This window comes from Ambystoma mexicanum, chromosome 5p, assembly GCF_040938575.1.
Source record: "Ambystoma mexicanum isolate Mex_15411 chromosome 5p, UKY_AmexF1_1, whole genome shotgun sequence".
In the NCBI taxonomy this organism is placed as follows: domain Eukaryota; kingdom Metazoa; phylum Chordata; class Amphibia; order Caudata; family Ambystomatidae; genus Ambystoma; species Ambystoma mexicanum.
Genome location: NC_090930.1, coordinates 176,346,016 through 176,361,429, shown reverse-complemented (window position 1 = coordinate 176,361,429; position 15,414 = coordinate 176,346,016). Strand labels below are relative to the sequence as shown.

Sequence of the window (15,414 nt, the reverse complement as noted above, 5' to 3'; positions counted from 1 at the left end):
GGCCAGGGAAAGGCCATCTTTTTTTGATCCTGACCCTGTGGGTGGACATGCAAGGGAGGATCACCTGGGTGGAGGGTCCTTGGGGATTGGGGAAGAGGATGTCCGCAGGAAAGACATGGTATCCCCTTTTCCTTGGGATAACCAACCTTACGCTCCCCTTGCCTTCATAGGCTGCTGCAAACCACTTCCCTTCATTTCCCCTCATTCATACCACTTTAGTACTAGGACGAGGTTGGACGAGGGAGAGGCGACTAGGAGTGGTACACACCAACATGTCATTTCACCACTCTGGTACGGAGACGAAGAAGAGGCCTGAAGACTGCAAGGGTCCAGGGAACACCAATATTTAAGGTCAGGCAACTGGGCTTGATGACACACCTGCAACCTGTTAAATAGTTGCAGGTGCATAAAAGGTGGAGCCGCCGTTCAGGAAGGAGAGACCAGCAGGAGGAGAGAAGCCGGGCAAAGCATTTCTCAATACTACGGAGACATGTGTGCGGAGCAGTAGAAAAGAAACCTGTGTGGGCAAGGAATTCTAGGGTTCCCAGTTGCGTGACCTGTAATGGGTGGACCGTGGGGTCCAACAACTGCACCTAGACCGGGGATACCCTACCTGTGAAAGTTAAACATACAGATAACAAAGCCGCACGTATGAAAGTGATTGCTTAAATGAAGCAGAAGAAAGCAGTCAGTATAAACTGTCAAGAAAACAGAAGGAGAGTAAAGTTCATCCTGGATCTGGCTTTGAATATTAAGAGACTGGAACTAAGTGTGATTTGGCAAGCTGGACAAGCTGTCGTCTTGGGAAAGGTAAACATAAGACCTTATTAACATAGTTGTTGCCTCAAGGAAGGGATCTTTGAGGCCCTTTTGGAACTGTGGTGTCTTCTTTGGGAAGGGAACCCCAAGACTTTGTGTAACAGTCTTGAACTTGGGGAAGGGGAGCTGGAAAGCAAGCCAAGAGCTGGAAGAAGCTCAGAACTTTATGTTGGAACACTATTTAATTTGTGGTTGACATCCCTACACATTGTTTAGGTTTAGTTGTAAGGGTAAGGATAGGTTTTGGACACAGCTAGACTTAAATTCAACTTTCTGACTCAGATTTGTTGAGGTAGGGAAATCCCACATTAGTGTAGGGCAAGTTAGGCCTTCAACCATCCTGACATTTGAGTTAAAACTATTTTGTTTGACCTTTGAATCTGTTATCTGTGTCTTGCTTCATGATGCCTTCACAGTTGGCAAATAAAACAGATGATGCATTTGAACAACAAATATTACTCTAAAAACATACAACCTTTCAGCTTACCTTATGTGCCATCTCCAACGGTTCCCCTCCTTTAATGAGGATCCCATTCTGAGCTCCAACCCCAGTACCCACCATCACCGCAGTTGGGGTAGCCAGCCCCAGTGCACAGGGGCACGCAATGCACAGAACAGTGATGGCTGCTTGGAAAGCAAAGCGAATAATCACTTCTGTACGGGAGATGCTTTTATTGTAGCCCTGTAAAAAAAATGGAGAAATGAAAAGCTGTAAACTTCAACTCTGAAAACAGAAGCATGTATCTTAAGTTGTATGTACTCAATTCTGAAAGTGATCATCTTCACATCTATCGAATGGTATCCATACATCATTCTAAAAGGTTAAATACAGACCCCCTTCAAATTCTACATCAGCCTAATACTGGATACTCTGACGAATCTGATGGGGTCATCATCGATTTCCTTGCAGTGACCTCCTCCCATGTGGCCAGGGGACAGAAGCCGCTACTTGATCGTGACTCTGGGGGCTTCTATATGTGGGAGGACCACATGGGGGGCGGGGGGTTGGAGGGGAAGACATCCTCATGGGAGATTTCATGGCTTCATCGGGTGGGACATGGTATCCCCCATTTCCTCTTGAAAATAACCCTCCCATATCGAATACCCTCATGGCCTATTGTTATATGCCCACTCCTTCTCCCAGGAAGAATATGGAGATCACCCTCTCCAGTTCCACCCATCATTCACCCAAGAGTCATTCACCATGTAAGCCTACTGAAAATGTTTATTCAAGTTTTCTGAATCGATTCCAAAAACTGGACTTCCTTTCCCAGAATGACCAAGGTACTTCGATGTGGAAGAGGAATCGGAAATGAACAATGCAGAATGAGGAAAGCCACAAGCACAGTGAGCATTCTAGCAGTTGCTCATACACACGTGAAACACTTGTGTATAGGCACGTTATAAATGCCATATCATACCTGTGTCCGGGAAGTTTAAAAAGCCAAGTGAAGAGACCACCAGGGGGGCGTGGACCAGCATGGCTGTGCTTTAGAGGCGCTCCGCACACCACTGTCCTCCATGGAGGCCTGAAAGCAATCAGGCACATTGGTGTGAGATTTCAGATGTGAAACAGCCACAGAGGTCCCAGTGTGTGGAAATAACAAGGGGGGTCCTGGGAGACACTCTGCCAGACATGAGTCCTGGTTACAAGGGCCTTACCCAGAGTCTTTAGCTCACTATCTTTCACAGAGGAGAAATATCCTAAACATATCAGTCTTTGTTCTGCCCTGGGGCAGTCCAGCACCGAAATGCTAGGCAATTCTCCTCTGAACAAGATTACGCACAGCAACCCCAGACACGTGTTTCGGTCTGGTTGAACCTCATCAGTAGGGTGTAGCTGTGCCTCTCTAAGAATAGTGAGCAAGGGGTCCACGTCTGGATTCCCCTAGTAACTTAGGGTGAAACCCAAAGTTACTTGAAATATGCAAATAACAAGGGGGGTGTCCTGGGAGACTCTCTGCCAGACGAGACCTGGCTTACAAGAGCCTTACCCAGAGTCTTTTGCTCACTATTCTTAGAGAGGCATAGCTCCACCCAACTGATGAGGTCCAACCAGACAGAAACACATGTCTGGGGTTTCTGTTGGTACTCTTGTTCAGAGAATTGCCTAGCATTTTGGTGCTGGACTGCCCCAGGCCAGGACAAAGACTGACATGTTTGGGATATTTCTTCTCTCTGAAAAGATAGTGAGCTAAAGACTCTGGGTAAGTCTTTCGTAAACAGGACTCATGTCTGGCAGAGGGACTCCCAGGACCCCACATTGTTAATTCCCAGTGTGTGGAAAGTATACAGTGATTTTCTGGCAGCAGGCTTCACTGCGGAGCACCGCAGTGTCGGCGAGTGTCAGGCCCGCACTGGTACAGGAGAGACAGCGGGGCCTCCTTGGAGACATGCAACCTCAAGGATCGCATTGGCCTGGAGCGGCCACAGCAGGAGGGTGTGCTTGCAGTTGGAGGAGGCAGACTCTGGAGGTTGGTGAATAGGAGCGCCCGAGTGGCAGGAGCTGGCCCTCCATTGGTATGCATTGAACAAGGTCCCTTGCTGCGGGGATCTGGAGGCAGTCTCAGCAGGGGCCTTCACTCTGCAGGGTGCCTGCAGGTTTTCCGGGCCAGGTGGGCCCTGACTGATTAAAGAAGGAAGACTACTGGAGTGGCAGGGGTTGGTGCTCTGTCCCCCATGCGTCGAGTTATCAGGAGTGGAGAGACCAGGCCCATACGCAGGGAGCGGGAGAGCACTGCAGCGGGAAGAAGGTGCAGGGCAGAGCCGTCGCCTTCTGGACCTGAGTGTTGGAAAACAGAGCCCAGTGGTGTCAGAGAGCGGACAGCAGTGGAGATAGGATTGGGCCAGGCACTCAGGGGAGTTGAGTCAGATACTAGCAAAAAGACCGCTGGTGACCTGGAAGTGGCAGGCATTCGGAAAGTGAGATTACCAGGCCTGCAGGCTGGTCTGGTATTGTGGTCAGGACTTTGGCTGGGGGGTGCTTCCATGTGACATTCTAAGAGGTGAGGTGGATTGGGAGTGGTGTGCCTCTGGCACCAGTGGACAGCTCGGAGGAGAGAAAGAGATTGCCTCGGAGGACAGCAGCAGCAGGGCTGGGAGGTGCTGTGAGCCGTGGAGAAGATTGGACGCTTCCTGGGGTTGTGGCCGAGACTTGGAGGATTGGTGGCTCTGGTGGCAGATGCAGGGAATATCGAGGGAGGTCTGGTTTTATAGAGTGAAGAATCCTGGGGCTGTGGTCCCAGGCCCCTTATTGTGCATTGACCTGGGATTCAGAGTGCACGACCTGGGAGAGACTTCAACATTGAACTTCAGCGGTGAGAAGCAGGTGTCTACACTGGTGGGGGCTCTTGGCCAGGGCTGAAGCTGGTGGCAAAGGTCAAGGGAGGTATAGACGGCCTGCAGCAGTTGAGAAGACTGGCGGCAATGAAGGGTGGAGGCCCTGTGGATCCGACGCCACCAGATGTGGGGAGTGTCACCAAGGCCCCTGCCACGAAGGAGGACAAAGGATATACTGCAGGAGATTAGGGCTATGCAAAGAGAACTGCAAGCCTTGACTCGGACCAGAGGGGTAGGGTTGAGGTCCTGGAGAACAAATTTGAAGGGATGCAAAATAACCATCTAAGCACAGACCCTGTGGAAATGAAGTTCGAAGGGAGGTGGTCTGATCTCAAAACACAAGATGAGGATTATCAGTTGAAATAGGACGACCGCGTAAATAGGGAATGGAGGAACAATCTTCAGGAGAAGCAGGGCGGGACTGCCAAAGATGTGGTGCTGACGGTTAAGGCACTAGTTAATGCTCTGTTTGTCCAAAAAGGCGGAATGAAGGTGGAGATCGAAAGAGCACATCGTGGAGGGATGGCCAGGGGCAGAGGCCTGAGATAGGTGGCGGTGAAATACTTGGTACACAGAGAAGGCTGCGGTCCTGGAAAGGGCGAAACGGCTGCGTAATATTCAATATGAGGGGGACACCATACACATTTCATCAACATCTCTCGGGCACAGCGACTGTCTACTTCCAACGACCTGGTTGTCGGCAAGGGGTATACGGTACAGGAGGACATTTCCGGTCGCGCTAGTGTTTGAGATCAAAGAGGTGGACTACCATATTACCAAAGGCACATAGGCAGACCAGTTCCTCCGACTCCTCTCGGAGAGCGACAAGAATAGGGAGGGGGTGGGGATGGCGGGGAGCCAGGAAGCATTGAGGGGCCCGAGTCAACGTAAATGTGTCCCGAGGGCCTGGAAGTTCCAAAGGCTCAATACTCCCTCGCCAGTGAAGTGAAATGAGGAAATGCTACTGCGTCTATTAAGGGAATGTTAGGACCTCTGGGGTGGTGGATGTTAGTTATGCCTATTGTTTGTTCGCATTGTGTGTTAGAATGTGGAGATGGGGATGGGGTTGGTGTTCTCTCCATGGTGGGAGTGTTTGATGGGCGTCTCGGGAGTTTGGGGTGGGGGGGGATTGATGTCTATGGGGGTTGTGGGGTGTCGGGCAGCATAGGAGGTGGTTTGGGATCAAAGGAATCAGGTGACAGGGTATGCTACAGACAGCTTGAGACGAGACGGAAGGGGCAATTGCAACGGTAGGAGGTAATATGGGGGGGAAAAGTGCGGAACAATTGGCTGTTGGGACATTGAAAGTGAAAGGTCTAAATTCCCAGACTAAACGTAGGTTGGTGGCTAAGGAATTTCGGAGAGGGCGGGAGGGGAGGGCCCTGCTAGTAAGTGGCAGAAGGGACGGTGTATGGATGTAATTTGCAACGGTATATTGACCAAACAAGGGACAGAAGGTTTTTTTGGTGGAGACTTTGGCCCAGTTGATTGGACAAGTTAAGGGTGACTTGGACAGACACTAATATGCGGGTGGATCCCAAACTAGACAAGAGAACCCTGGGGTTTGGAGGGGGGGGACGCAGGGGGCAGTGGTGGATCAATGGGGCTTGATTGTCTAGACATATGTGGGTTGCAGGATGTTTGGAGATGACTCCACCCGAGGATCTGGAATATACTTTCTCCCCTGATTGTGCTCATGTGCCGATTAGTTGGACAGACCACAATATGGTTCACATGGGTTTCTCTTTAGAGGAGATGCAGGGTCGGGATTCACGTTGGCGGTGTAACGACGTGAGGTTTCAGGAGGAGGAGACAGATTAAAGAATACTTCAGTAAAAACGATATGGGGGAGGTGGACTATTGCACGGTTTGGGAGGCGGCTAAGGCTACCTGGCGAGGCCTATTGAAATCCCTGGAGTAGGGGAAGGTGGTACGGTGGCTACAATTCCTGAAGCAAAGTATTAAGAGAAGGGGGGACAGGGGTGATGGGCTACTAGCAATCCGGCTATGGGGCAGAGGGTCGATCGGTAGGTCGAAGAAATCATCAGGTCAGATGAGTGGGTTGACACGTCCCTTGCTGGGACAGAGGTATGTTTCACAAGATTCTATTAAGGGCTCTATATTGCTGAGACATGAGCTGACAGGTAGGAGCTAGACCCATATTTGAGAGAGATTACACTGTCGGAGGAGCAAGTGTAGATGGTGGACAGGAAATTTCACTTGGAAATGCTTCTATTGGCGATTCGCAGGATTCAAGTGGGGAAGGCACTTGGGGAGGATGGTTTTCACAATCTGGTTCTATAGGTTTTTCACAGGCCTGCTCGCCCCACATTTAGTGAAGCCGTTTAATCGTACCCAGGAGACGGGGATAGCCCCGGAGTCCTTCAGCTGGACCTTGATAACAGTGAATCCCAAGGAGGGTGGGGGGGGGGGGGGGGGGTTACGCCCGGGCGTGCGGGTCCTACCGACCCATGTCATTACTTAATGTGGACGCAATCATTTTCACTAGGGTGCCGACTTCTTGATTTGAGACATTAATGCCCAGATTAGTCCATGCAGATCAGGTAGGTTTCATTCGTGGGAGACAAGGAGCTGACACACTGACAAAAACTCGAATTGGGGTTGTTTTACTGTGACAGAAACAGTTGCGACGGAAATTACTGCATGGGAAATGTATGCAAAACAAAAATGTTTGTACATTTCCCATGCGGACATCCATTGTAAAACCACAGCAAATCCATACAAACACACCCCCACACATACCCCTAAGATACCCTCACCCCCCTACTTACCTTTCATTCCGATGCGCTGTATCCCTGAGGCGCCGGTTCCCTTAAACATCCGTGATCGGGAACCAGCGCCGCAGAGTCCTTTTATTTTTTACTTTTAGTCAGGTCAGCTGCAGGGGTGTCCCCCGCAACTCCCATTCACTATACTGTATAGTATAGTATAGTGAGCGGATGTTGTAGGGGACAAACCTGCAGCCCCCGGCTTTTTCTTTTTCCTGTAGGGTGAGCTGCAGGGGTGTCCCCTGCATCCTCCGCTCACTATACTGTATAGTACAGCAAGATCGAATTGTATAAATTCGTAAGGAAGCTCAAACTGAAAGTATTCTTTGAGGAATTGGAAACTTAAGAGAAACCCACCAATAAGCCTGATTTCCAAGAATTTAGGGCCAAGAGCGGATTTGTACCACCTATTAATGTACCTTCTATTGACATCTTCCAGAAATTGGTCACTCGGGATCTCGAACGGATCAATTACAGAAGTCCACCACATAAGAACCTTGAACCCCATGAAATGAGACTTATCAGAGATTTATACAGTGATACTAAAATAACAATTCGCCCCACAGATAAAGGAGGTGCCCTTGTCATCCTGAATATCGCGGATTATGACTTTGAATGTTTGAGACAACTGCAAGACCAAACAACTTATGCTACACTAGACCACTATCCAACCATCTCCATTAAAAACAACCTAAAAATGTTGCTTGACAAGGCATTCGAATTGGACTGGATAAATGAACATGCGCATAAATTCCTGCTCAATGACCATCCCAGGACACCCTTCCAAAAATTCATAAGGATCCCACCAAACCCCCTGGTAGACCAATAGTCGCAGGGATGGACAGCATTAATCAGCCACTTGGTATTTACATTGATTTCTTTCTGCAACCACTAATACAAAAAACTCCCACTTATACCCGAGACACAACTCACTTTCTACAAAAACTGAATTCTTCCACTTTCCAACAAAATCAGCTGATGTTCACTATAGACGTAAAGAGTCTATACACCTCCATACCACATGATCTTGGAATTGAAGCAGTGGAATGGCTGTTACTCCAATCACCAGATGTTCGAGCACAAAAGGAATTTATACTATCTCTACTGCAATTTATTGCTGAAAATTCTTATTTTCAATACGGAAACCAGTTTTTCTTGCAAATCTCAGGTACCTGAATGGGCGCCACCATGGCGCCGACGTACGCCAATTGTTTTATGTATAAATTTGAGCTGGATCACATTCTGAGTAAACAAGAATGGAAGAAAGATATTCACATGTGGAATCGATACATAGATGACATTTTTGGTGTTTGGACAGGCACAGAGACAGCATTTGATGCCTTTTTCGAGCACCTCAATAACATTGACCAACGGGTTCAATTTACCAGGGAGATGTCACATGACAAGATCACTTTTCTTGATGTACAGATAATAAGGAATGACAATTGTTATAGTACTACTCTTTTCCGGAAGCCAACTGATCGAAACAATTTGCTACACCACCTTAGTTTTCATCAGCCAAGTCTATTGAGGAACCTTCCATTTAGCCAACTCCTGCGAGTGAAAAAGATCGTTAGTAATCCTGATGACTTTATCTCACAGCAATTGGCTATGAATGAGACATTTTTGAAACGAGGATACCACCACGAAGAATTAGATTCTGCAGTTGAAAGGGTCAGTTCCCTTGAACGCAAAGCTCTACTATCTGCTCCGAAGAAACCAACAAGGAACCTTAAGTCACCAGTGTATGTATCTAAATTCTCCACTCAGAGTAATAAAATTAAGAAAACCATCCATCAAGAATGATACAAGAGTACAAAATCTATTCAATGAGCCACCAGTTTTCACCTATCAAAGAAGTAGGAACCACAGGGATGAACTGGTACATACAAGACCACCCTTGAAGAAATTGATCACACAGCGTACCGGTACATTTCCCCGTTACCACTGCATCAATTACAACTCAATTATCAAAGGCAATGTTATTTTTCTTCCACGAACAGGTAAGAAGATTCTCCTCAAGACATTCGGTACATGTGACAGCATGATCATCATATACGGCATCAAATGCCCATGTGGGAAACACTACTTGGGTCAGTCAACCAGAGCGGCGAAGACACGGTGGAACGAACACCGGTCTTGTATCCGCAACTCCAACCCTAATTCAGCTGTGGCCCGCCATTGAGCCTCGAACAATCATAACCTCTCACATATCAAGTTTTTGATCCTAGAAGTTCTGACCAAGAACAATCCCCATGAGGATTTGGGCCTGTGCCTTAATCGCAGGGAGACTTTTTGGATCAACAAACTTTGCAGTCTGGTTCCAAATGGTTTGAATGAAGAAATCAACTATCACTGTTATGTTTGAGATACATTACTATTCACCACCTGGCGCACTGTTTGTGCCTCCGGTGTGCTTCCTATTGTGTAGTTGACTACATGTTTCGAGAATTTGTACTATTTCCAGTTTGAAACTTCGCTTTGTGTCACGTAGATCAGCCTTGCCGCATGTCCCAGACGTCGGCTGGGACCCAAGGTGCCACCCATGGGTGTCACCTTCCGCGACGAGGCTGGATCTTGATCATCTTTAGCATATGAGGTTGATTTCAGTACTTGCCTGTTGTTTATGTTTGTGTTTGGGGTCCTTATTTGTTTACTTGCTCATATGATATGCATTTATTGATTGAGTTGGTTACATATTTGTGTTCTCATGGAGTTTAGAAATATCCCTTTCTGCTGCCTTTACTTGCGCTTCAAACATGGAGTATTTCTTCTATTTTTATTATTTTTGTTCTTTCCTATTTTTTTGCTATCACAATTGTGGGCATAGATAGGGAATACCTCATAAATATTTAATGTCTTCATTTCCGCAGGCTAGCACCTGCTACATAACTTAATTCATGACCACTCGCATCCCGCTGATGCGAAGCTGTCACGTGTGCTACAAAAGAACCGTTGTCTTAGCAACGACTTAACGCGGCAGTCTGAGTTACTGCAGTGAAGCCACACACAGGAGGATTTGCACGCTCCGTGTGCTTAAAGGTATTTGATTCATGCTCAACACACCCCTCCCATCTCATTACACACACTTGTATGCCAGTAAGGAACAAGTTACTTACCTGTAACTGTTGTTCTCCAGCATGGGTCTGGCATGGATTCACATGCTCATGAATATTCCCCGTCGTCAGGCTGGGAATCCTCGGTAAAGAAAAAACCAGTATCAGTTTCGTTTCTGATCTGTCTTTCGTAGTAATAACCAATCACTGGTCTCTGCATCATACTGACCACAGCCAATGACTGCCCTCTACCTAAGCACCGCCTCTGGCAGCCATCTTCAGATTTGGAAGCACGTGAAGTGGCAGTATGACCAAGTGAAGAGCCGCAGAGGGGTAGGCGGGAGGGTTCGCATGTGAATCCATGCCAGACCCATGCTGGAGAACAACAGTTACAGGTAAGTAACTTGTTCCTTCTCCAGCATGGGGTCTGGCATGGATTCACATGCTCATGAATAAAGAATACATAGCAGTACACACATGCACAACCACGGGAGGTGGCAAAGGCTCAACATTAAGCATTACATCAAACTCAACATCGAGCAATCTTACCTCCTCACCAGGCTCACCTCAGGCGAACAGGTTGCGCAGCACTGCTTTGCCGACCCTGGACTCCTCCCTGGAATCCCGATCGACGCAGTAGAATTTCGTGAAGGTGTGCGTCGACCTCCACGTAGCAGCCCTGCATATGTCCAGCAGGGGCACACCAGAAAGGAACGCCGTGGTAGCTGCGATCGCTCTGGTGGAATGGGCTCTCGGACGGCCAGGCAGCGGTCGGTTTGCCAACCGATGACAGTACAAGATACAGCCGGAGAGCCATCTGGAAATGGAAGCCTTCGAGAGAGCCTTCCCCTGATTGACAGGTCCAAAGTTCACAAAGAGTTGTGACGTCTTCCGAAAACACTTTGTGCGGTCCACGTAGAACTTCAGCGCTCTAGCCACATCCAGCGAGTGCAAAGTCCTCTCAGCCGGCGACGAAGGCGACGGGAAGAACACAGGCAACACCAAAGGTTTGTTGAGATGGAAGTCCGACGGTACCTTGGGCATGAAGGAGGGGTGCGTCCTGAGCACTACCCTCGTGTCGTGAAAAGTCAAGTACGGGGCCTTGCAGGAAAGGGCCTGGATCTCTCCCACCCGTCGTGCGGAGGTGATGGCCACAAGAAACGCTGTTTTCCACGACAGAAACTTCAACGGGGCCGAGTGCAGAGGCTCGAACGGAGGTCCCATGAGCTTGGTCAGCACCACGTTGAGCTCCCACGCCGGGGCCGGCGCCTTCACCGGCGGGAACGATCTGAACAGTCCCTTCATGAACTCTTTCACCAGACGATGAGACCACAAGGACGTCCGGCCCGTGGTTCTGGTGTATCGGGAGATCGCAGCAAGATGAATCTTGATGGACGCGTGTGCCAGTCCAGCTTTGGCCAGCGTCAGCAGGTACGGCAGTACCTGGGGAGCCGTAATCCGTAGAGGGTTAATCTTCTGTGCGTGGCACCAGACAGAGAACCTATTCCATTTGTGTCCGTAGCATTTAAGAGTCGAGGACGCCCTGGCCTTTGCAAGAACCTCTCTGCAGTCGGCCGGTATGTCGTATCCTCCAAACTCTAGCGCTGCAGGAGCCAGGCCTGCAAGTTCAGCGATTTCGGGTCGTGGTGGAGGATGGCGCCTCCTTCCCTGGAGAGTAGATCCGCGTCCACCGGCAGCTTGATTGGCGGGGACGCTGACAAGTCCAGAAGGTCCGGGAACCATATCTGCCTCGGCCACGCAGGTGCGACGAGGATCATCCTGCACCGTGACCTCTTGAGCTGGTTGACGAGCCGGATTAGCAGTGGCAAAGGAGGGAACGCGTAGAGGAACAGGCCCTCCCAGGGGAACGAGAAAGCATCGCCCATGCTCCTCGCCTGGGGAAACCTGCTGGCGAACCTCCGGCACTTGGAGTTCGTCGCCGTCGCGAACAGGTCGATCTGGGGTGTGCCCCACCGTCGGAAGAGGCGATCCACTAGATCCTGCCGTAGTTCCCACTCGTGGCACGAGCGCAGCTCCATGCTGAGTGAGTCGGCGATGGTGTTTTTTATCCCTGCCAGATGAAACGGCACCAGAAACATCCTTTGGGCGACGGCCCAATGCCACAGGTCCTGCGCCTCCTTGGACAGCGCTGGAGACCTGGTTCCGCCCTGTTTCCTGATGTAAAACATGGTGGTGGTGTTGTCGGTGAAGATCCTCACCACCTTGCCCTTGAGGGACGGAAGGAAGGACCTGAGGGCCCAGAACACTGCACGGAGTTCCAGGACGTTGATATGGAGGAACTTCTCCGTCGGGAGCCAAAGGCCTCTCGCGTGCAGATTTTCGGTGTGCGCTCCCCACCCTTCCAGGGAGGCATCCATGGTCACTGTCTCCTGGTGGTCTGGGGTCTGGAAGTCCATGCCCGCCGTCAGATGCGCGCGGTTGCCCCACCACCGGACCGCTCGGCGGAAACTCTCGTCGAGTGTGATCCTCTCCTCGAAGCCGCCCGTCGTTTGGATCCAGCGCGCACCCAGGAACTCCTGCAACGGGCACATCCGGAGCCTGCACATGGGAATGAGGTAGATGCAAGAAGACATCATTCCGAGGAGGGACTTGACGGACCTCACCTTGGCCGCCTCGGAAACCAACATCCGCTGTACCTTGCCCAGGATGGACCTGGTCCTTTCCTCCGACGGGGAGGCCAGAAGGGACACTGTGTCGAGCTTCGCTCCCAGAAACAGTGCGTTTTGTGCGGGTACCAGGTGGGACTTGGCGTAGTTCACGGAGAATCCCAGGTCCGTGAGAAGTTGGACGGTCCTTGCCGTGTGCTCCACGGTGAGCTCCCTCGTCTTGGCTCGGATGAGCCAGTCGTCCAGGTAGGGGTAGACGTGGATCCCCTCGCGGCGCAGCTGCGCCGCCACCGGTGCAAGGCACTTGGTGAATACCCTGGGTGCCGACCGTAGTCCGAAGGGGAGGGCTTTGAACTGGTAGTGACGCGCTTGGACCACAAACCTGAGGAATTTTCGGTGCCCCTTTAGGATGGGAATATGGAAGTAGGCATCCTCCAAATCCAACGACGACAGGAAGTCTCCTTCCTCCAGCTGCTCCAGGACGTGCTGGAGGGTGACCATCCGGAACTTCTGCGCCTTGATGAATTTGTTCAGACGTCGCAGGTCTAGGATGGGGCCCATCCTCCCGTCTTCTTCTTCACGAGGAAGTATCTCGAGTAAACTCCGGAGCCCCGAAGCCTCTTTGGGACGAGTTCGATGACGCCCTTCCTGAGCATCGCCTTTACCTCCAGGAGAAGCTGAGGGACGTGAAGCTCTTTCCTGGCCACGGGGGGGACGCGCGGGCACCTTCTTTGAAACTCGAGCGCGTGGCCCCGGGCTAAGGCGTCCAGCACCCAACGGTCGGTGGAGATGGACTCCCACACGCTGACGAAGCTCGCCAGCCGGCCTCCCACCGGGGTGCGTCGGTGGTGGCCCGACCCCACAGCCGGTTCAATCCTGTTTCGACGAGGCTTTGCCGCCTTGACCTCCTCGACGACGACGGCAGGGTCCGCCAGACTTGCCTCGTCCTCTGTAGGCCTCCTGAGACGACGAGCGGGCCGCTTGACGGTAGGTGGAGAAACCGCCGCCGGAACCTTTGGAGGCGCCCTTGCCTCCGCTGCTCCGAAAGGGCGTCCGTCGTTGCTGCAGAACCCCAAGGGCCCGGGCCGTCTCAGTGTCCGCTTTAATGGCCTGAAGGGAATCGTCCACCGTTTTCCCAAACAGGTTGTTCCCATCGAACGGCATGTCCAGGACTCTGGTCTGTACGTCTTGACGGAAGTCCGTAGCCTTGAGCCATCCACGCCGCCTAAGGCATACGCCGTTGCCCAACTGGTGAAACCCAGTGTCGGCGATGTCCGTCGCAATAGTGATGGCGTGGTCCGACGCCACCTCGCCTTCCTGTAGGATCTCCAGGGCATCCGCCCTCGTGTCGTCCGGTAGGAAGTCCAGCAGGGGAGCCAGTTTGTACCATAACTCCCTGTCGTAGCGGGCCACGATAGCCAAGGCGTTGGCCGCTTTAATCGTCGTCGCTGCAGACGAGATGACCCTGCGTCCCATAGCGTTCAATTTCTTTCCCTCGCCGTCCGGTGGGGAAGTCGATGTGGAGGCCGCACCCCCCCCGCTTTCTTCCTGGCCGCAGCGGAGACGACGGAGTCCGGGGTAGGCTGCGCCCGGAGGCACAGGGGGGCCGCGTCCGGGACCCGGTACTTCTTCTCGTACCGGTCTCTTCTAGCTGGCGTCGTGGAAGGGTTCTTCAGGAGGGCGAGGCCCTCATCCCAAATGTCGTCCAGTAGAGGCACCGCGAGGACCGTCTTCCTCTTGGCCTCGCGCCATTGATAAAGGAATCCTTCCTTTTTCTTCTCCTCAGGGCAGAGTTGGAAAAGCTCGGATGCCCTGGCGATCATGGAGTGGAACGATCCAATCTCGTCGGGCGGAGAAGCCCTGGTGGGAGGTGACGACGGTAGATCCTCGTCGTCCGTACCCGTCGCTGCCGTGTCAGTCCCCGTATCATCCCCTCGGGTGGACGGGGAGGAGGGCTGGACGGAGCGCGACGGCTGAAAAGGAGGTGGAGGGTGAATCCTTCTTTTCTTGGGTGGGGGAGCACCAGAAGGTCCCGGTTCAGGATCCCCCGACGGGAGAGGTTCCTCCGTCGGCAACGGTAGTCTCGTCCTTATCTCTTAACATAAGGCCTGTATAGCCAACAAAATGGCCGCCGAGTTGTCTTGCGGCACTGGCAGAGGGGAATCCGACGGGCGATCAGGGGCCCCGTCGGCACCCTCGACGATGTCGTCGTCACCTGCGTCGGGATCCATCCCGACGGGTCGGTCTTCTTCCACGCCAAGGCCGTGGCTTAAGACCTCAATCAACTCTTCCTCTGAGGTTGAGGCCGAATCTACGATGACGCCCTGCCCCCCCTTTTTCTTCCCCGCCGGGGGTTTCACGGGGGTTCTATCGATGGGCACAAAAGAGGACTCCCTCCGAGGTGGCAGGGAGACTCTGAGCCCCGAGGTCGCCACCACTGGTGTAGCCTCCACAGGCTGAGCCAGGGCCGCCGCGACAGTATCGATAGAGGGCTTGGCCGGATGGATTAAGGCCTTCACCACCTTAGGTGCGCTCACCGCCTTATCCTTGAGGGGGGGGGGACACTGCCTCGCTCCCCCTCCGATGGGGCCTTCGAGCTCGACCGGGGCCTCTCCAGGAGCTTCGCCGGGTGCTCGCCCTTCCTCTTACCCGACCCAGAGTGTTGGCTCGTGGCTGAAGGTGCCGGGGAGGGTGCGCCCTGCCTGGCGCCCGTAGAGCCCGACCGTTCGGCGCTCCCGGTGCCAGCGGACTCGCGGTGCTTGGCCTTGTGTTGGACCCCCGTCG

At 52.0% G+C, this 15,414-nt stretch overlaps 1 protein-coding gene across 1 annotated transcript in view; it reads right to left on the bottom strand.

The window, feature by feature from the left end:
* ATP7A (ATPase copper transporting alpha) overlaps positions 1 to 15,414 on the bottom strand; it is a 1,086,974-nt gene that overhangs the window by 360,229 nt on the left and 711,331 nt on the right. Inside the window, exon 15 of the mRNA XM_069612588.1 lies at positions 1,307 to 1,501. Within this exon, the coding sequence (XP_069468689.1) occupies positions 1,307 to 1,501 (195 nt within the window). The remainder of the gene's footprint in view (positions 1 to 1,306; positions 1,502 to 15,414) is intronic.